Genomic DNA, 23,041 nt, shown 5'->3' with positions numbered 1-23,041 from the left:
GAAATCTGATGTGTCGGAATTTCAGTGGAGTAAAGGAAATTACAGTGGCATGAGAGAGGAACTGGCCAAAGTTGACTGGAAAGGGACACTGGCGGGAAAGACAGCAGAGCAGCAGTGGCTGGAGTTTATGCGAGAAATGAGGAAGGTGCAAGACAGGTATATTCCAAAGAAGAAAAAATTTTCGAGTGGAAAAAGGATGCAACCGTGGTTGACAAGAGAAGTCAAAGCCAAAGTTAAAGCAAAGGAGAGGGCATACATGGAAGCAAAAATTAGTGGGAAGACAGAGGATTGGGAAGTTTTTAAAACCTTACAAAAGGAAACCAAGAAGGTCATTAAGAGAGAAAAGATTAACTATGAAAGGAAGCTAGCAAATAATGTCAAAGAGGATAATAAAAGATTTTTCAAGTATATAAAGAGTCAAACACAGGTGAGAGTAGATATAGGACCGATAGAAAATGATGCTGCAGAAATTGTAATGGGAGATACAGAGATGGCAGAGGAACTGAATGAATATTTTGCATCAGTCTTCACTGAGGAAGACATCAGCAGTATACCGGGCACTCAAGGGTGGCAGGGAAGAGAAGTGTGCGCAGTCACAATTACGACAGAGAAAGTACTCAGGAAGCTGAATAGTCTAAAGGTAGATAAATCTCCTGGACCGGATGAAATGCACCCTCGTGTTCTGAAGGAAGTAGCTGTGGAGATTGCAGAGGCATTAGCGATGATCTTTCAAAAGTCGATAGATTCTGGCATGGTTCCGGAAGACTGGAAGATTGCAAATGTCACTCTGCTATTTAAGAAGGGGGCAAGGAAGCAAAAAGGAAATTATAGACCTGTTAGCTTAACATCGGTGGTTGGGAAGTTGTTGGAGTCGATTGTCAAGGATGAGGTTACAGAGTACTTGGAGGCATATGACGAGGTAGGCAGAACTCAGCATGGATTCCTTACCTATTACAACTTTTTGAGGAAATTACCAGTAGGCTAGACAAGGGAGATGCAGTGGATGTTGTATATTTGGATCTTCAGAAGGCCTTTGACAAGGTGCCACACATGAGGCTACTTAACAAGATAAGAGCCCATGGAATTACGGGGAAGTTACATACGTGGATAGAGCGTTGGCTGATTGGCAGGAAACAGAGAGTGGGAATAAAGAGATCCTATTCTGGTTGGCTGCCAGTTACCAGTGGTGTTTCACAGGGGTCAGTGTTGGGGCCGCTTCTTTTTACATTGTACATCAACAATTTGGATTATGGAATAGATGGCTTTGTGGCTAAGTTTGCTGACGATACGAAGATAGGTGGAGGGGCCGGTAGTGCTGAGGAAATGGAGAGTCAGCAGAGAGACTTGGATAGATTGGAAGAATGGGCAGAGAAGTGGCAAATGAAGTACAATGTTGGAAAGTGTATGGTTATGCACTTCGGCAGAAAAAATAAACGGGCAGACTATTATTTAAATGGGGAAAGAATTCAAAGTTTTGAGATGCAACGGGACTTGGGAGTCCTCGTACAGGATACCCTTAAAGTTAACCTCCAGGTTGAGTCAGTAGTGAAGAAGGCGAATGCAATGTTGGCATTCATTTCTAGAGGAATAGAGTATAGGAGCAGGGATGAGATGTTGAGGCTCTGTAAGGTGCTGGTGAGACCTCACTTGGAGTACTGTGGGCAGTTTTGGTCTCCTTATTTAAGAAAGGATGTGCTGACGTTGGAGAGGGTACAGAGAAGATTCACGAGAATGATTCCGGGAATGAGAGGGTTAACATATGAGGAACGTTTGTCCGCTCTTAGACTGTATTCCTTGGAGTTTAGAAGGATGAGGGGAGACCTCATAGAAACATTTCGAATGTTGAAAGGCATGGACAGAGTGGATGTGGCAAAGTTGTTTCCCATGATGGGGGAGTCTAGTACGACAGGGCATGACTTAAGGATTGAAGGGTGCCCATTCAGAACAGAGATGCAAAGAAATTTTTTTAGTCATATGGTGGTGAATCTATGGAATTTGTTGCCACAGGCAGCAGTGGAGGCCAAGTCATTGGGTGTATTTAAGGCAGAGATTGATAGGTATCTGCGTAGCCAGGGCATCAAGGGTTATGGTGAGAAGGCGGGGGAGTGGGACTAAATAGGAGAATGGATCAGCTCATGATAAAATGGCGGAGCAGACTTGATGGGCCGAATGGCCTACTTCTGCTCCTTTGTCTTATGGTCTTATGGAAAGTGAATTGAAACTACATAAGAACTACTATGAGAATTCATTTTACACTCATGACTGGGTATAAAGTTAACGCAGTGTAAACTGAATTGCCTCTACAGTGGAACTACATAACCTTCATTGCCATTTCAACGTTAGCTTAGATATGACTTTTTGATGTTACATTGCAGATGGAGGGTAGTGAAACTGCACCAGAGGAAAATCGTCGTACTGGAAGACGCTGCACCCCCAGGCGCCCAAAGATCAATGGTTGGAGCTGGCCACCACATCCCTATCAGATATTGGCTTGGACAGCCTACTTGTATTTTCTTATCGTTGTAGTTGGTGTACTTATCCCTCTTCTTCCACGGCATTGGATACCTGCTGGCTACATTGTATCCTTTTTAACAGGACCGTAAGACCTTACTAGTACACGTTTAAGGAAGTAATTGCACAGTCTAACCTGTTTCCTTACAGTGATTTTATTTGCAAGTTGCATCATGCAAAGATGCTGGTTTCAGTTTTGGTGAGCATGGAAATGTAGGTGCATTTGAACTGATAAAGAACTGTAGTAGAAGTGGGTATTAATCATTGTGTAAAAATATACTGCATGAATTTTATAATTAAGTTTATTCTTCTGACTTAGCACATTTTTCTGTAATAAAGTAGAGTCTAAAGTATTAAAGTAACTACAAGACCAGGAAATGTTATTGCAAATGGCGAGCAAGGACTGCCTGTCCCTGCAGGCAAACAGACAAGGGAACCCTATCATAGAATGGTTACAGCATAGGAGGAGATCATTTGGAGAATTGTGTTCATGCTCGTTTTCCATTCCAGTAGCTTGTTAGTTCTACACATTGGCCATTTCTCTGCAGCCTTACAAGATTTTCCTCAACATTTATTGATATTAAGGGAGAGAAGGTGTTGGAGTTGTTAAAATACATTAGGACGGATAAGTCTCCGGGGCCTGACGGAATATTCCCCAGGCTGCTCCATGAGGTGAGGGAAGAGATTGCTGAGCCTCTGGCTAGGATCTTTATGTCCTCGTTGTCCACGGGAATGGTACCGGAGAATTGTAGGGAGGCGAATGTTGTCCCCTTGTTCAAAAAAGGTAGTAAGGATAGTCCGGGTATTTATAGACCAGTGAGCCTTACATCTGTGGTGGGAAAGCTGTTGGAAAAGATTCTTAGAGATAGGATCTATGGGCATTTAGAGAATCATGGTCTGATCAGGGACAGTTAGCATGGCTTTGTGAAGGGCAGATCGTGTCTCATAAGCCTGATAGAGTTCTTTGAGGAGGTGACCAGGCATATAGATGAGGGTAGTGCAGTGGATGTGATCTATATGGATTATAGTAAGGCATTTGAGAAGGTTCCACATGATAGGCTTATTCAGAAAGTCAGAAGGCATGGGATCCAGGGAAGTTTGGCCAGGTGGATTCAGAATTGACTTGCCTGCAGAAGGCACAGGGTCATGGTGGAGGCAGTACATTCAGATTGGAGGGTTGTGACTAGTGGTGTCTCACAAGGATCTGTTCTGGGACCTCTACTTTTCGTGATTTTTATTAATGACCTGGATGTGGGGGTAGAAGGGTGGGTTGGCAAGTTTGCAGACGACACAAAGGTTGGTGGTGTTGTAGATAGTGTAGAGGATTGTCGAAGATTGCAGAGGGACATTGATAGGATGCAGAAGTGGGCTGAGAAATGGCAGATGGAGTTCAACCCGGAGAAGTGTGAGGTGGTACACTCTGGAAGGACAAACTCCAAGGCAGAGTACAAAGTAAATGGCAGGATACTTGGTAGTGTGGAGGAGCAGAGGGATCTGGGGGTACATGTCCACAGATCCCTGAAAGTTGCCTCAAAGGTAGATAGAGTAGTTAAGAAAGATTATGGGGCATTAGCTTTCATAAGTTGAGGGATAGAGTTTTAAGAGTCGCAAGGTAATTATGCAGCTCTATAAAACCCTGGTTAGGCCACACTTGGAGTGCTGTGTCCCATTCTGGTCGCCTCACCATAGGAAGGATCCTCCTTCTCTTTGGAGAGAAGGAGGATGAGAGGAGACATGTTAGCAGTATAGAAGATATTAAGAGGAATAGATAGAGTGCATAGCCAGCGCCTCTTCCCCAGGGCACCACTGCTCAATACAAGAGGACATGGCGTTAAGGTAAGGGGTGGGAAGTTCAAGAGGGATATTAGAGGAAGGTTTTATTACTCAGAGAGTGGTTGGTGCGTGGAATGCTTTGCCTAAGTCAGTGGTGGAGGCAGATACACTAGTGAAATTTAAGAGACTACTGGACAGGTATATGGAGGAATTTAAGGTGGGGGTGTTATATGGGAGGCAGGTTTTCAGGGTCAGCATAACATTGCGGGCCAAAGGGCCTGTACTGTGCTGTACTATTCTATGTTCTATTTATTTATGCAAGGACAGAATGGAAGCTGCCTGTATCACATATGCAGATTACTCTCATTCCAGATTCTCACTGGCCACTTTATTGATGACAGGAGTGGAACTTAGTGTGGCTTTCTGATGCTGGAGCCCATCCACTTCAAGGTTCAGACATGTTGTGCATTCAGAGATGCTCTTCTGCACACCACTGTTGTAATGCATGGTTACTTGAGCTACTGTCACGTTCCTGTCAGCTTGAACCAGTCTGGCCATTCACATTTCTTCCCTTTTCTGATGTTTGGGCTGAGTGTCAACTTCATTGATTAATTCACTTAATTAATTAACTCTTAATTGATTTTCCCTTAGTTATATACAGTTGAAGTCAGAAGTTTACATACACTTTAGCCAAATACACTTAAACTCAGTTTTTCACAATTCTTGACATTTAATCCTAGAAAACGTTCCCTGTCTTAGGTCGGTTAGGATCACTACTTTATTTTAAGAATGTGAAATGTCAGAATAGTAGTAGAGAGAATGATTTATTTCAGCTTTTATTTCTTTCATCGCTTTCCCAGTGGGTCAGAAGTTTACATACACTTTGTTAGTATTTGGTAGCATTGCCTTTAAATTGTTTAACTTGGGTCAAACACTTTTTGTAGCCTTCCACAAGCTTCTCACAGTAAGTTGCTGGAATTTTGTTCCATTCCTCCGGACAGAGCTGGTGTAACTGAGTCAGGTTTGTAGGCCTCCTTGCTCGCACACGCTTTTTCAGTTCTGCCCACAAAATTTCTATCAGATTGAGGTCAGAAAATGATGTCAAGTCTGGTTCATCCTTGGGAGCAATTTCCAAACGCCTGAAGGTACCACATTCATCTGTGCAAACAATAGTACGCAAGTATAAACACCATGGGACTACGCAGCCGTCATACCGCTCAGGAAGGAGATGCATTCTGTCTCCTAGAGATGAACGTACTTTGGCGCGAAAAGTGCAAATCAATCCCAGAACAACAGCAAAGGACCTTTGAAGATGCTGGAGGAAACAGGTAGACAAGTATCTATATCCACAGTAAAATGAGTGCTGTATCAACATAACCTGAAAGGCTGCTCAGCAAGGAAGAAGCCACTGCTCCAAAACCGCCATAAAAAAAACTACAGTTTGCAAGTGCACATGGGGACAAAGATCTTACTATTTGGAGAAATGTCCTCTGGTCTGATTAAACAAAAATTGAACTGTTTGTCCATAATGACCGTCGTTATGTTTGGAGGTGTATGTAAACTTCTGACTTCAACTGTACCTGTGACTTTTAGTTCTTTACCCCTTCACCAAAGGGGACAGCCTCCTACTATCCCCTCTGTCCAGACGCCTCATCACTATCAAATCTACACTCAAGAGTCCTCTAAGAAAAGTGGTGCAAACTTTTGTAATATCTCTAATTGTTGTATCACATTCCAGGAATCACTCTCATAAATTTTTTTTATTGCACTCTGTAAAACCTTCACATCTTTGCTGTCATGGGATGACCAGTACTGAATGTGATGCATATGTTTATAAAGGGTCTGCATGACTTCTGAGTCCAGTGTAACTTTCATATCCCTCCATGGGTTTACTCCCCCAATTCATTCTGGTGAAACTTTGAACTTTGTTGCTCACTGTTTGTTGTACACCTTTAGTCCACCTAAAACGTGTTCCAATTCTAAAACTCCCTCTCCCCCTCTCCCCCATTGTGGCGCTCTTAAACCGTACTACTTTAACTTGTTTAAATTTCTTCAGGTACAACACCATGAAATTTGATGATGCTCTGTTGAAGTATGGCTTACCAGTCTACTGGATCAGACACCTTCTCTCTGGAAGAAGGGGTTTTCTCGTTATTTTTCCCGCTGGTGTGAGTGTCGTGCAAACATATCAGCCACATCAGCAATTTCTGAACCACAACTATACTTGTGTTTAACCCCTTAAGGCTGATCTAAATCCTACCCCTCCTCCTTATGTGCAGCAACAGTTATAATATAATCATGGTGCACCTTCATTTGCATGTGGGTGGGCAAAGTGACTGAGCTGCAAAGACATGCAGGACAAATTTATGAATTATGAGAACCTTTAGGTTGAAAAACCCACAAGGAAGTATGAATTAATGACAGAATATTAAGGAAGAATGGTCAGTATTATCAGAGATTTGCTTCAATATTAAATCTAAGCTTTAAATCTGAATACACTACAAAACATGCAACATAAGTTGGGGGAAACTACATTAAAGAATATAATAGTAAACAAACAATGCAACAAGCCATAGAGCATCTATAGAAAAGAATAAAGAGTTGATGCTTTGGGCCGAGGCCCTTAGTTAGGACTGAGACGTCGACTCTTTAGTAGAGCAGGGTTTAATACAAGCAGCCTAATGATTTTACCACCTTAGAAGAACTTACAAATGTTTTTTCAATATTCATGCATATATTTTGGAACTATTCACTTTTACAGTCCTAAGAAATATTAGCATGGATCAAATTGATTAAACTATTTTACTTGGGTGTTGGTTTGACCAGCTTAACACCAATAATGCAAGGCATTTAACTTGGATCAAAGCTGAAATAGCTGACTTGCATGTCTTAATACGTGTATAAAACTACTGTATTTAGTACTTCCAGCTTTAAAATTATAGGTGGTTGTTATTTGGTTTGGTCATGTCTAATTTTACTTCAGTGTTTTAAAACTGACGTGCAAAGAGTTACAAAATTTCATCCATAGCATTCAGAACATTTTAACCTTAATCCGTTTTAGTATTTTGGCGCTGCTTTTACTTGGCACTTAGCTTTTTATGTGATTGCGACCATCATTGACCCAGCTGATGATAGCGTTCGGGCCAAGGGATATAAAAAATTACCCCCAGTGTTTCGCCACAGAGCACACAAAACTAGTATCCGGAATCGTTACTGCCTGCTTTGTGAAGTTGACGTGTAAGTACCGAACCGAGTAATGCTTCTGTTGCTTAGAACTGAAAAATATACAAAGTAGAGGATCATCATTTGATCAATGGCAGTGTGACAGCTGGAGTAACACTTTATAGCACTAGCTGTAAGATGGGGTTCAATTCCCAACACTGTAAGGTGTTTGTATGCTCTCTCCGTGACTGCGTGGCTTCCCTCCAGGTACTCTGGTTCCTCCTATATTCCAAAATGTATGGGCTAGGGTTACTAAATTGTGAGTATGCTACGTTTGTGCCCGAAGCATGCTGGTACTTGGGGGCTGCCCCCAGCACACGTGATGGAGTTGTTCTGACTGTGTTGGCCGCTGAGACAAAACAGTGCGTTTTACTGTATGGTTTGATGTTTCAATGTACATGTGACAAATAAAGCTGATCAGATCAGGTTTGAAGAACTTTATACCTAACCTCCGACCTTATGTCTTTGTAGACCTATGATGTCGTAAGCTATTAGAATAATACAAAATTAGGTATATTATTCAATGCAGATATAAAATTGTCTAAACTGATTTCTTTATGTCTACACCATTAATACTAACAGTTTTGGCCTCCAACCAGTAGTTATTTGATACCTTTCTAGTAACTGCAAATTATTGCATTGTAAAACTGATTGAAAAAACTTGCAACAAAGAAATTATTTCTTTAAGTTCACTGCACTACTGTTTCAAAGTTCAAATTAAATTTATTATCAAAGTGCATGCAAATGCAGTATGTTACCATATACAACCCTGAGATTCGTTGTCTTGCCTATATACACAGTAAATGCAAGAAACACAATAGAATCAATGAAAGATTGCAACCAATAGGACGGTCAAACAACCTTCACGCAAAGGGCAACAAGCTGTGCAAATATAAAAGAGAAAAGAAATATATAACTAAGCAATAAATGTTGAGAACATGAGATGAAAGAGTGTTTGAAAGTGAGCCCATAGGTTGTGTGGGAACAGTTCAGTGACGGTACGAGTGAAGTTGCCCCTGGTTCCAGAGCCTGATGGTTGAGGGGTAATATCTGTACCTGGATCTGGTGATGTGGACCCTGAGGCTCCTGCACCTTCCTGCTGGCAGCAGTGAGAAGAGAGCTTGTGCGAGGTGGTGGGGATCCTTGATGATGAGGCCGTTATCCTGCGACAATGCTCCACAGGTACTTTTGATATTGAAGAAAAAGATGCAAATACTAAGTAAGGTTTTAGAAAGCATGATATTCAGAACATCTAGAGTAAAACAGCACGGTACTGTATTATCTATCAAACATAATACATTGGAGCACAATTAGGCCATTTGGCCCATCAAGCCTGCTCTTCCATCCATCATGGCTGATTTATTATCCTGCTCAACCCCATTTTCCTGCCAACTCCCCATAAACTTTGACACCCTTACTAATCCAGAACTTGTCAACCTCTGATTTAAATATTACTTGGCCTCCATAGCTATCCGTGGCAATGAATTACACAGATTCAGCACTCTGGCTGAACAAGAAGTTCCTTCTCATCTTTGTTCAAAATGGAGTCCTTCCATTCTGAGGCTAGACTCCCCCGCTACTGGAAACATCCTCTCCATGTCCAATCTATCTAGGCCTTCCAATATTTGAATGAGATTCCTCCTCATTCTTCTGGACTCGAATGAGTACAGGCCCAGAGCCATCAAACTCCTCTTCATTAACCCCTCCACTCCCAGGATCATTCTTATGAAGCTCTTCTGACGCTCCTCAATGAATATTCTGATCTGTGCTCTCCTTGAGACTTTGACTGTTCATCTGTTACAACTTCCCGCCATGTAGTTTCGTTACAGATGCTGTTTTAGAATGCTCTACAATTTGTAGGCTATTTGCACTGCAGTGTTAGTGCAATTTATTCGTATTTTGACTAAATCAGAAGTACACTAGGACCCTACAGTTATTCCTCTGTGGGAAAAGTATAGAAGTTCCTATTTTTTCATATTTATTATAATTTTAGGATAATAGATCATTATAGATTTTTTTTGTATATCTGATTCACAGGGGTAAAAAGTCCAAGCACTGCAAAAAATGCAACAAGTGTGTCTGTAATTTTGATCATCATTGTAAGTGGCTCAACAATTGTGTAGGAAGCAGAAATTACCGGTAAGTCAGATTTTTGTATGCTTGTCTTTTCTTTTTCAATATTTTTATTGATTTCTTACATGAAAGAATACAGAGTACAGTAGGATATATAATATATATCGATTACAATATATTGGAATCACAAATATAGTCTCATTACCCCATATCCATATTAATTAAATTTAAACATAATATTGAAAAGAGATAATTTTATTATACAAAAAAATCTAAACCCAGTACTGGAAAAAAAACAGCTGTTTGGTTAAAAAAAAAAGGAAAAAATCCCTATCATATATTAAAACATATTATTAGCCAACATCTGTGCTTAATAGCAAATCATAGATTTTGAAAATAATTCAAAAGAAGGTCCCCACAATGTTAAAAAAAAATCTTGTCTAGGTTCAGAAATTGAACAGCGAATCTTCCCTAAATTTAAGCATGACGTAACATCATTTAACCATTGAGCATGAGTAGGCGGAGTGGCATCCTTCCACTGAAGCAACAATGTCCTCCTGGCTGTAAGAGAAATAAAGGCCAAAATATGCAAATCATGTGTCTCCAAAATAATATCATTTCCTCCAACAATACCAAATAAGGCAGTCAAAGGATTAGCTTTAAAATTTACTTTAAAAAGCACCAAGAAAGTTTGGAATACTTCCTTCCAATATTTTTCAAGACTCGGACAAGTCGAAAACATATGAATTAGTGAAGCATCTCCATTGTTACATCTATCACAATAGAGAAATATATCTGAATAAAAACGAGACAGCTTATCTTTAGTCCTGTGGGCCCTATGAACCACTTTAAATTGTAGAAGGGAATGACAGGCACATAACGATGCGGTATTAACCAATTTAAAGATTTCATTCCAAGTATCCTCAGAAATTGGAATCTCTAAATCTTGTTCCCAGAGATTTTTAATTTTGTCTAAAGGAATATTTCTCATTCCCAACAATGTACCATAAATATTAGATATAGATCCATTATGAAAGGGTTTCAAATTAAAAATTGTATCAAGTAAGTTCTTATCTGGACTTTTAGGAAATGTATGTACTTGAGAACACAAAAAGTCTCTAATTTGTAAATATCGAAAAATGTGGGTTTTAGCTGACAGTTGTTCAAATGAAGAGAGACTATCTCCAACAAACAAATCCTAAAAACATTTAATACCCAATCTATTCCACTCTTTAAAAACTACATCAGTCATAGAAGGTTTAAAAAAAAGTTAGAAAAAATGGGACCTGGAAGTGAAAAACTCAATAAACCAAAATATTTTCTAAATTGTACCCAAGTCCTCAAAGTGTGTTTAACTACAAAATTATCAGTTAAGTTACTTAAAGATAAAGGAATTGAGGATCCTTTTCCAAAATGATTCTGAGACAAGCAGGGTCACAAAGAGAGGGTTTAAAACCTTTATTACACAATTCCGACATAACCTTTTTAAACTTGAAGTGTTCATTCGACACCTGGGATGAAAAATCCTCCACAATTCTGATATCTGGCCTTCATAATCAATCATACCTTTCCAACGAAATTCACAAATTAAAAGTTCCTTTGTTTGAAAGTCGTGAAGAAAAATTAACACTGAACGAGGTCGTTCTCCTGGAGGAGGTCTTGGTACTGGTGATCTATGAGCTCGGTCTATTTTAGGTGGAGATTTTAAAATATTCAGAAATAAGTTAGCCAAAAGGTTTGCAAAAAATTCCAAAGGCTGATTGCCTTCCATTAACTCTTTAAAACCCAGAATTTGTAAATTATTTCTTCTGCTTCTATTTTCTAAGTCAATAATTTTCTGTCTTAATTTTTCATTAACCTTTGACTGTTCATCACAGATCTTTTCCAGGTCATCAGTCTTCGTATCCAACATCTTCAAAGTGTCTTCATTCTCTTTTATCTGTTTATTGTGTTCACTTAAAGTTTTTTGAATAGAATCTAATTTTACATCCATTTGTTTAAATTCAGTGCTGAGTTGGCGGAATTTCTGCTGGAACTCCTCCGAAAGTTCATTTTTATGCTTCCAAAGTGTCTCCGTAAAAGATTCGAAAGTTATAGGAGGGTCCTCTTCTTTTTTAGTAGCTTTGGCACCCCTCTTAGTAAAACAATATTGCGTTTAAAAGTAAATTTTCGAAACAAGTTGGAACCAGTAAATTAAGTAGAGTAGGAGCAACTATAAAAATGCTGCTACTCCATTGGCAGCCAGTAGGTTTCTCATGCTTGTCAATAAGAAAAAATATACATAGCTATTTCCTAATATTTTTGAATGGAACAAAAATTGAAATTAAACTGTTATGACAATGTATAGTCACGTGGTCCTGTTTAACATCAGTAAATTGAAACTTGGTCCAATCAGAGCCCATTCAAACACAAACCAAGCTAAAGTACTTAAATTTTCAGCCAGACCCTGACCATCACTGTGAGTGTAAGTCTCGTATATGCTATTGATTGGAGGTATGATGTAATGGTCCTGATGTGCAGTATTAAGTGGTGTATCGATGGTTTTGCCTAATTCTGAGTGCTGACTTACGTAGAAATTTTATTTCAGTACATCTGTTAAGGTTTTCATTCAGTAAGGTGCAGATAATTTAATCCAGTGTTACTGGACTCACTGCTTTCAGTTTTACTCACGTTTGGGAGTGCTGGGTACCAAATGGATCTCCAAAGTATGTTCAAAAATCGGGTAACTGTACTTTGCACCTTGACATTTAAAAGCTGTGTTTGTTGTGAGGATGCACAGAAATATAATGTAGAAGGAAATTTACAGAATATACTATTCACTATGCACTGAACGCTTTGAATATTGGAAATCAGAGCTGGAAAATGAATGCCTCTTTGCTTTTGAGATCAGTTTTGCAGGTACTACTGGATGAGGATATTTAACCTCCTGTTTGATTGTGGGACGAGCATAACACTTCATTTTTCAGTTCAATATTATTTTGCTTTCCCTGATTAAGCTCATCCCATCTCAGCATTTGCTTCAGTGTCCAGATTTTGGTTATTGGTTTTTTATTGTTATGTACCGAGATACAGAGGAAAGTTTGTCTTGCATACTGTTCATATAGTCAAATGCTTTGAAGTAGATCAAGGTTATACAATATGATGATACAGAATAAAAAGTTACAGAGACCGTGCAGTACAGGTAAACTGTATAGTACAGCATCATAATGAAGATTGCAAAGCCGAGAGTCTATTTTATTTCACAAAGGAGCTGTCTTATAACAGCAGGATAGAAGCCACCTTGAGCCTGTTGTAGTTGCTTTCAGACTTGTGCATCTTCTGCCCAATGGGAGAGGGGAGAAGAAAGAATGGCTGGGGTGTTGGAGTCTTTGATTATGCTGGCTGCTTTACAGAGGCAGCAAGAGGTATAGACAGAGTTCATAGAGATGAGACTGACTCCTGTGATGTGCTGAGCCGTGAACACAACTCTCTGCAGTTTCTGCAATCAAAGCCAAGATATGATGCATTCAGATGATCTGATGGCTCTCCTGTACAGCGACAGAAGGTTTTGGAGAATATTCACAGGCAATAACTAGCTGCTTAAAGGTTAACAGATTGGCTGCCATGTTGATTGTGTCAGGTGGACCTCACCACTGTAGATTCTTGCCAAAGACCAAAAGCTAAGGAAGGTGTTCCCATTTCCTCCCAAATGGCAAAGGTGGGTTAATGAGCTGCTGTAAATTGCCCGAATGTGCAGGTAACAGATTGATCGGGGGAGCTGGTGAGAATATGAGGAGGATCAACAGTGAGAGTACTGCAGGATTGGTGTCGATGGAGAGCGGCTGTAACAGGCAAAATGCCTGAGGAACTGGTCAGGTCAGGCAGCATCATGATGAGAAATAAACAGTCAACTTTCTAGCCTGAGGCCCCTCAGGACTCGCTTGACTGTTTATTGAAGAAAAAGTTCATATTTTCTTAATCTTTGCTAGAATTGCTCAGCCATCCCTTCTGCACCACACCTGTTCAATAGGCTCTGAGGGCAGAAAGTCAGTAGAATTTTAACAGTTCCGGTCACTGACGTCTTTACATTGCGCATGCTTTAATACTCATTCACTTGATGTTTTGAATCTGCTTTCTCATGCAGGTACTTCCTGAACTGTGTTATCATTGCTCTCCTTGGTAGTGTGGTAATCGTCATCATTTCAGGCTTTGTGCTTGTTGCATTCTTCATCAATCCAAACCTGCTTCGAAGCAACCCAAAATTTGAATGTAAGTTTATTTGCTAAATTTTAATTTCAATGACGTTATGTTTCAGATGCTTTGTACAAGGCAAGTTGTTATGCTCCCTGTTTTAATTGACTGTGTCTGAATGATGTGAGGATTCTTTCAGGAGTCACTTCTGTTTTCAATCTTTTTCTTGTGTGTTCATGAATAGAGATGTCTGATGTTTTTGCCTCCTTTCGGCAGGAGCCCAAGACCACGTAGAAAGACACTGCAGTTCCATTGGCTTATTTTAGCTAATTTTCCAGAGATGATTTCAATTTCCCTATCAAGGGGTAGTGGTAGATGCAGGTACAATAGGGGCACTTACACAACACTTAGAAAGGCACATGGATGATTGAAGGAGGGAAGGGTTAGATTGTGGTTCAATGGTTGACTCTGAAGAGCCTTTACTGTGCTGTAATTTCTATGAATCCCATGTTACAAGTGGGGATGTATAGTTACACAATATTTGCTCTTGCATTAAGCCACTTTATCAGAGAGGACAAAATAACCCACTGCCGTTATTTATTAGTTGAGGCTAACATTAGACTCTGGGATTGGACAAGACTACTGCGGAAGAAACAACACAAATTGTCAGATTTCACTTCTAGTGACTGTGCTGTGGATCCATAAGATTTGGAAATGAGTCACTGCTTTGAGTGGGTTAACAGCCACAGGCCAGTCTCTCCTTTGCCACACTCTCTCCAGTCCAAGGATGCGAAGATGAGAAGAGGTGGTTCATAGTACTGTGTTCCCCTGTGAGGCACATTTTCCCTGGCGCATGAGTCTGGGGCATTAGGAAAAGGTTCAACAAATGGGGCTATCGGAAATGGATGAAATTCAAGGATTGGGGATCACGGAAGAAATAGAAGCAGATTGGGGGGATAATGGGTTCAAACATTGTGACTGAGTGGAAGTGCAGTAAAGGCTTTGGGAACACAGGTTTCCCCCACCATCCGAAGGTAGAGCGTTCCTATGAAATGGTTCATAAGCCGAAATGTCAAAAAGCGAAGAAGCAATTACAATTTATTTATATGGGAAAATTTTGTGAGCGTTCGCAGACCCAAAAATAACCTACCAAATCATGCCAAATAACACATAAAACCTAAAATAACAGTAACATATAGTAAAAGCAGGAATGATATGATAAATACACAGCCTATATAAAGTAGAAATACTTCTCCACAACCATTGCTGGCACTGTTCTCCGAAGCGGAAATCTCACGCAAGCACTCTCGGCAGAAAATCTCACGCAAGCGCTGTTGGCAAAAACACTCTCTCCAGTAACCTTTAAGCTATGAAGCTGCCAAATTATACCAAATAACACGAAAAAATACACAGCCGATATAAAGTAGAAATAATGTATGTACAGTGTAGTATCACTTACCGGAATTGGGAAAGCGCGGAGCACACTGATGATCGTGTGTTAGGTTGAGTTGTCGGAGTTTGGCTAGTGCAGTGGCCCCCACCCTCCGGGCCACCGACGGATACCGATCCATGAAGTATGCAGGAATGCAGCGGTAGCCGGGAGGCACACAGCACATCTTTAAGAAAAAAGCCAAAGTACACATGCTAATTAATTAGGTGCCACCCGACACGTAATTGTCGGGCGACACCTAATTAATTAGCATGTTTATTTTGGCTTTTTTCTTAAAGATGTGCTGTGTGCCTCCCGGCTACCGCTGCATTCCTGCATACTTCGCGGATCGGTATCGGTCGGCGGCCCGGGGATTGGGGTGGTGGGACACTGGGGTGTCGTCTGTTTCCATTGGAGCAGGCAGCTCATCTTCTCCTATGACTGCCTGCCTCGATGTTGAAGGTCAAGGTTGGTCGTCTGCTGTGGCTGATATGGAAGGCTTGCTTGACTGCTGAGCCTCATGCATTTTTCTATCATACAGTTCTTTATAAGCACTCAAACCGTCCTGCAAATATCCCATAAACCGACGTACCCTTTCAAAATTAAAGTCGTACTTTATCATTGCAGCGAAAATCTCACGCAGTTGCTTCACTTTCGCTACTGCATTCGGTTTCGATAGTTATCCTTTCCTCTTACAATTGCATCAGCTCTTCATCTATCAGTTCTTGGTCATGGGATCCCAAAACCTCTTCAACATCATCTTCGTCAGCTTTCACAAGACAAACTCACATTGTCCTTACTTCGTTCACTACGATCGAAACGCTTAATTATGTCGTTTTATGCTAAGTGTAACACCCTTATGAGCACTTTTAGGCTTTTCCGACACCTTAGAACTCATCTTGCAAACAGTTGCTCACAGAATGTGTTTCAGCAATGCCGGCGAGAATGCCGTTCCGAATCCAGGGGAGAGCGGCTGCTCGGGCCGCGCACTGATTTTTTATCGTGTGCTGATTTTTTTCATAACAGTGAAAACGCCTTCTGAAAGCGAAAACAGGGTACTAATGTAGGTCTTTCGTAACAGTGAGGTTTCGTAAAGCGAACGTTTGAAAAGCGGGGGACACCTGTACTTTAAGGAGCTGGCCATGGTACTACATCTTCCCACAATGCTTTGCAGGTGCTGAGCTTGGCAGCGCTGCACTCTGACCTGTGTGTTCCTGTGTCAGCTGACTGGAGGAACTCAGCGATAATTTTAAATACAATTGACATTATACCAAATCTTATTTCCTCACTCCTTTGTGTGAATAAAAACTGACAATATTCTTTTGTTTCTTTTAAATATTTTGTTTTTTTCCTGACATAACTTCTGTATGAGTGAAATTTATCCTGTATCTCAAAATTTTTGGATACTGATTTGTGAAATCTGTAAGTTAATTTCTTGTAACCCAAATGCTATCATCAAGAAGGAGGTACAGGAGCCTGAAGATACACACTCAACGTTTAAGCTTTTTTCCCTTTGTTACAATATTTCTGAATGAACAATGAATCCAAGAACCCTCCCTCACTTTTTACGCTACTGACGTAATTTAATTGTATAGGCAGCGAGACAGAGAGATATACTTATTACAGTACAGTGCAAAAGTCTTAGGCACACATGTATAGCTGGGGTGTCTGAGACTTTTGCACAATACTGTAGTAAGCTTATTGCACTGTACTGCTGCCACAAAAATAAAAAATTTCATGACATATGTAAGTGCTGATAAACCTGATTCTGACGTGAGTCCCTATTGTGGACTGAGAGTGGGAAGGGGACGGGAAGAGTGGAATCATGATTGGGGAAAAGGGGAGGGGAAGGAGCAGGAAACATGAGGGAGACATTCTGTAATGATCAATAAACCAATTGTTTGGAATCAGGTGACCTTGCCTAGTGTCTCAGGGCCGGGTGTGTCTGCACCCACATCACCGCCTGCCCCAGCACTCCTGCACTGCCACCTGTCCCAGACCACTCCTGCCGTACTCCCCGCTCACCATTTCCAGCATCCTTTGCTTCTGCAGATTTACAAGTTTGCTCACCACTCCGCGTTGACAAATACAGCACTGTCCAAGAGTGTTAGGCACCCTATTTATATATTTATAAATACAAAGCCTTTTGCACAGTACTGTATATATACCTCATGTAAATTATAATTTTATAATGATGTATTGCAGTGTACTCCAGTGATATTAAACCTGATTCTGATTCTTATGGAAATATTTCTGGGAGAAGAGCAGTGAGTTCTATGGTTGGTGACTTTAAATTCAGACCATTATGTTTACAAAGGGAATGAGTGCATTGCAGCCCCATATAGGCAGTACTCGTTAGGTCAGTTTGGGTAATGGATATTCTTCCTTGCAGAATTATCCCTAAAATCCGATGCAGAGTAAGAATTTGTTCTTAAGAAATTTATGTATGGCGGGGATGGCAAACATATAAGCAATTATATTCATCTCTCAGTTCTTTATGCCTGTTTAGATAATGTGGCTTTGTATTATGTAGGATAGTCATGTGGATTGCTTTCTAGGAGCAGAACCCTAGCTCCACCACATCCCCACCAAATAACCTAGGTTTGCTTGTATTCACCAGCTACAGATTTGGAAAAATAATAGTTTGATTGTTGATTCTAATGCATATTTATAATTTTCCAACTTTATCCCACAGTAGTGTCCTGGGTATGACTCTAAACTGCAACCAGTGATGAGGCTCTGATTGGGATTTTCAGAGCTTTGCTAGATACTAGGTTTCCTAGAATCTATTTGCTAAGAAAAACATGGTCAAACTCACAAAATGTATCACACAACAACAGCGTCAAGAGGATCTTCAAGACAATTCTGAAGATGCTTTGCTCGGTAGGGTTGATTCTGGTTAGCAGGGGATCCCCGACCATCATCAAGGTAGTGCTCATAAAATTCAAGTAACACAAAAGAAAATTATTGCCAATTGGAATGTAAGAACCCTATATCAAGCAGGAAGATTGAATAATGTGATAAATGAAATGGAAAGACTAAAGGTTAACATCATGGGAATTAGTGAAGTTCGTTGGATAGGTGCTGGAACTTGTCAGAATAGAAATAAAACACTAATTTATTCTTGTGGAACATCCCATACTAATGGAGTAGGAATTCTTATGGATGAAAACATGGCAAAAAGTGTTTTAGGACATTGAGCAATATCAGATAGAGTGCTCCTTGTTAGATTCAGAGGACAACCATTTGATTTAGCAATTATACAGGTATATACACCAACAACAGATGGAACAAATGAGGATATAGATAAGTTCTATGAAGAGCTTGAACAAGCAAAGAATGGATGCAAATCTCAAGATATTGTTATTGTCATGGGAGATCTAAATGCTAAAGTAGGACAAGGTGCTGATGGAAATACCATAGGAAAATTTGGACTATGGGAAAGAAATAAAAGAGGTGAGAAATGGGTAGAATGGTGCAAGATGAATAATCAGGTCATTATGAATACCTACTTTAAAAACCATCCAAGATGCTTGTGGACCTGGAAAGGTCCAGGTGATAACACTAGAAATCAAATTGACTTTATTACAGTAAACCAAAGATTTAGAAACTCAGTGACTCAATGCAAAACATATCCAGATGCAGACTGTAATAGTGACTGTAACCCAGTAGTATGTCATGTAAAAGTAAAACTTAAAAAACTAAAGAAGCAAAAACCTGAACAATCCCTTGACTACTTGCAATTAATTAAAGAAGAAAACTTAAAGACAAAAATTTACAATTGAAGTAAGGAATAGATTTCAAAGTCTAGAAATAGAATCTGTTGAAGATGATAGCAATCATGTAGAAATGAAATTTAATTCTCTAAAAGATGCCTTGGTAGAATCAGCAAAGTCAGTGATTCCTAAAACAGAAAAAAGCACACAGAATAAATGGATGACAGATGAAATCAAAAAACTAATGGAAGAAAGGAGACAGAAGAAAGCAAATCCTATAGAATATAAGTCCTTAGATAAAAAAGTTAAAAGCTTATGTCAAAAAGCTAAAGTAGAATGGTTAAACCAGGAATGTGAGCAAATAGAAAGAATCCCTATTACTGATCCAAAAAGGTTACATCAACAAATCAAGAATATCACTGGTAAAAAGCTCCTCTGTTCTTCAGGTGGATATTTGAAAGCAAAGGATAGTACCACTATCATGGAAAAAGATGAGATGATGAACAGATGGACTGTGTATATTCAGGAATTGTTTGAAGACGATCAAGGCGAAAAACCAGAAATTAAGAAAAACATTGAACGTCCAAGTATTTTAAAATCTGAAGTTCGTAACGTAATAAATAATATGAACAAAGGAAAGGCAGCAGGTCCTGATGAATTAGTAATAGAACAAATCATCACCCTTGAAGATTATGGAATTGAAAAACTTACTGATTTAATCAATGACATTTTTGAGACTGGAATAATACCAGAAGAGATGAAAAAATCAGTATTTATCACTCTTCCTAAGAAACCTGGAGCAATAGAATGTGAATTACATAGGACCATGAGTTTAATGAGTCATATCACCAAGATACTTCTAAGAATTTTGATTTCAAAAGCTAAAAGTAAGATACAAGCTGAAATAGGTAAAGAACAATGTGGTTTTGTGAAAGACAAAGGACAAGAAACACAATATTGACGTTAAGGATACTATCAGAACGAGCTATTCAAGTGCAAAAAGATTTGTTTGTTTTATCGACTACACAAAAGCATTTGATAAAGTGAAGCACAATAAGTTATTTGAAATATTACAGAAAACTCTAGATCTAGATTCAAAACATCTCCACCTAATCAGGAATCTTTACTGGGAACAAACTGCCGCTGTAAAAACAGATGGAGAAGTGAGTCAGTTTACGAAATTCAAGAGAGGCGTTAGACGAGGGTGTGTTTTCTCCCCGATTTATTTAATGTGTACAGTGAAACAATATTACAAAAAATAAGAGACATCTTGGGAATCAAATTTGGCGGTGAAAACATCAATAATTTCAGACGTGCAGATGAGACTGTGTTAATTGCAAGTCCAGAGGAAGAACTACAAAACTTAAAATTGATATAGTTGTTGAAGAAAGTGCAAAAATGGGTCTATCTGTCAATTGCAAAAAGACAGAATGTATGGTGATATCAAGAAGAAGGAGAGTCTTATCTGCAGGCTGAGAATAAATGGGAAAGACATAAAACAAGTATAGAACTTTTGCTACTTAGGAAGCTGGGTGACATCAGATGGCAGGTGCGACATGGACATCAAAACAAGAATAGGGATGGCAAAAGACACCTTTACGAGAATGAAGAGTATACTGACCAACACTAAACTAAGCATGACAACCCGCCTCAGAGTACTGAAATGTTATGTTTATCCAGTTATGTGGTATGGCTCAGAATGTTGGACAATATCTAGTAACGAGGAAACGAATTGAAGCAGCAGAGATGCGGTTTTTGAGGAGGATGCAAAGAATATCATGGACAAAATGAATATCTAAGGAGGGTGTCATGAACAGAGCAAGCACAAAAAGAGAAGTAATGTATGAGATCATGAAAAGGCAACGTAACTTCATTGGACATGTGATTAGGAAAGAGGAGTTAGAATGCATGGTAATTATGGGAAAGATTGAAGGGAAGAAAGCAAAAGGAAGGCAAAGACAAATGATGATGGAGACAGCAGCCAGAGAACTGGAAATGAATACCAATGAATTGATCCGATTGACTCGAAACAGGAGTGTGTGGGCGATGGGAGTCAAAGCTCAAATTGGGCACGGCACCAGATGATGATGATGATGATGATCCCACAATAAATGAGGTTTTGAACAGGCTCTCATCTTGATAAACTCCAATTTGCTTGTATTTGCTAGATGCAACAGTTTTACTTTGCCATAGGATTAAACATTCAAAAATCAATATCAGTTCAAGTTTTTTTAAACACTTAATTCAAATGACTTGATAATTTGAATATAAACTGTAAAGACATAGGTATTTAAAATCCTGAATTGAAATTCTTAATTCTGTTAATGTTTTGCGGAAAATATATGGTAAACTATACTCCTGCATCTTGACTTAAGTGTGTTTTGGAGATCCATATTAACTAAGGCATTAGGAGCTTCTGGCTTTCATGCAATTACTGTATGCACAAGAACGCTACATTATCAATATTTATTTATACTCAGTTATTTTTCATTGTTATAATAATTCCTTGACTCTAAACAGAACATCAAAATATTGTATATTAGTGTATACAGTGTACACACACCCCCACAGTGACTGAAATATTATTGTATATTAGTGCATACAGTGTACACACACCCCCACACAGTGACTAAAAAGCTTATGTTAGTGTATTTATTTTCTTCAAACATTTGTTAGTCTCATTGATTATATTGCTCTGATGGAATTATTTTATCACTTTAGGTACTTTATAAAAATCAGAAAGTCATTGAGCTTTTAAAATGTTTGAAAACTTTAACGTTATGTTTGTGGAAATATGGATAAAAGGGCATGCATTGCAGATCAAGTTTGTATAGTTTTATAACCCAAGCACATTTCACGAAAGAAACAATGAGGGCTTTTATCCAGTTTAAGTCCTTTTATGGAATCAGGCAGGCTGAATGTCAATAGATTGTTCAGAGCAATTACTGCTCTGAATCTTCAGCATTATACCTCGAACCTTTAAATGAAGGGTAGATTGGGAGAGATCTGGTGGAACTTAAATCCAGTTTAAACTTGTACTCTTTATTCCAACAGCGGTAAATGATGCAAATACCTGGCTTGCATTTCTGCCATATTTTTCCGTTCGTATAAGCGTACCTACTCTTCTTGTTCTCGCTGTGGTCACTATTGGACTAAGTCTGATTGCACTGATAGCTTTGTGCTACCTTCTGTTCTTCCACTCCTACCTCAGTAAGTAATGTACGAAATGTCTGCTCCAGTTTTAATGTAAGATTCACCGCTAGTATTCTGTTTTTTTAAAAAGAAATTAAGACTTCTTTAAGTTATGTCTCATTCTGTTACAAGCAAATGATTGTTTAAAAGTTGAACTTGATCAATTCTCTACTATGGAAAGTACCTACTCTGACAGATCATAGAAATTATGACAGATGATAAAATAGGCTTGGCATACAGTCGAGCAAACTAATCCTATTTTTCCAATAGAGAACTCCAATTTTTTTTTTTTACTAAAACGTTGGTTGCCCTGGACTGTTCCTTGTAATTATCAGCACCAAGGTAATGCTCCATAGTTTTAGTTTTACTACTTCTGTTCTGCTTCAAGGGTGCAGACCTCAAACCTTGCATTTCTTTACATTTATTCTCATGAAATAATTGAAAGGAGGACGGGCATTTTGTTAACCTCACCCAGAGGGCAGCATAAATGTAATATTTAATTGGATTACTAATCTAGATGAATGGCAGGGTGGAGAAACGTCTCTACCAAAGCAGGTGTAGGACGTTCCTTGCCTCTGCTGATCTACAGGTCATCCTTGGACAAGGTGTAGCACCTGCTTAGCGCCCCCCCCCCACCCAAGACCAGTGTGACATGAAGCCATGGGAGCAGTGATGGAAGGTCATATGAGCAGCTGGTGCGTATCATGTCCTGGTTATGCGACTGCTGACACCAGGCAATCTCTGAAGAATATTGATAATGGTTGGGGTCATCTGTCTTGTAAAGACACTGCCCAGAAAGTGGCAATGGCAAACCATGTCTGTAGAAAAATCTACCAAGAACAATTGTGGTCATAGACAAACCATGATCCCACAGGTGATATGACACAGTACAGAATAAATGAACTAGCAAACTAATCTAGAAGCCTGATGCCTGAACAAACACAGTTAATCATTC

The 23,041-nt window shown here is 39.4% G+C and overlaps 1 protein-coding gene across 3 annotated transcripts in view; it reads left to right on the top strand.

The window, feature by feature from the left end:
- The window catches only part of LOC140210435 (palmitoyltransferase ZDHHC1-like), a 55,586-nt gene that overhangs the window by 17,683 nt on the left and 14,862 nt on the right, over positions 1 to 23,041 (top strand). For 2 of the 3 annotated variants that reach the window (XM_072279388.1, XM_072279387.1), the window contains exons 2-6: positions 2,376 to 2,579; positions 7,346 to 7,521; positions 9,544 to 9,645; positions 13,703 to 13,827; positions 21,949 to 22,104. In XM_072279388.1, the coding sequence (XP_072135489.1) occupies positions 2,376 to 2,579; positions 7,346 to 7,521; positions 9,544 to 9,645; positions 13,703 to 13,827; positions 21,949 to 22,104 (763 nt within the window). Of the gene's footprint in view, positions 1 to 2,375; positions 2,580 to 4,033; positions 6,453 to 7,345; positions 7,522 to 9,543; positions 9,646 to 13,702; positions 13,828 to 21,948; positions 22,105 to 23,041 lie in introns of those variants that run through there. The other variant, XM_072279389.1, reaches the window with a different exon arrangement.

Source organism: Mobula birostris, chromosome 15 (assembly GCF_030028105.1).
Source record: "Mobula birostris isolate sMobBir1 chromosome 15, sMobBir1.hap1, whole genome shotgun sequence".
NCBI classification, from domain to species: domain Eukaryota; kingdom Metazoa; phylum Chordata; class Chondrichthyes; order Myliobatiformes; family Myliobatidae; genus Mobula; species Mobula birostris.
The sequence above is the reverse complement of the archived record's forward strand: the minus strand, read 5'-3'. Positions and strand labels throughout refer to the sequence as shown.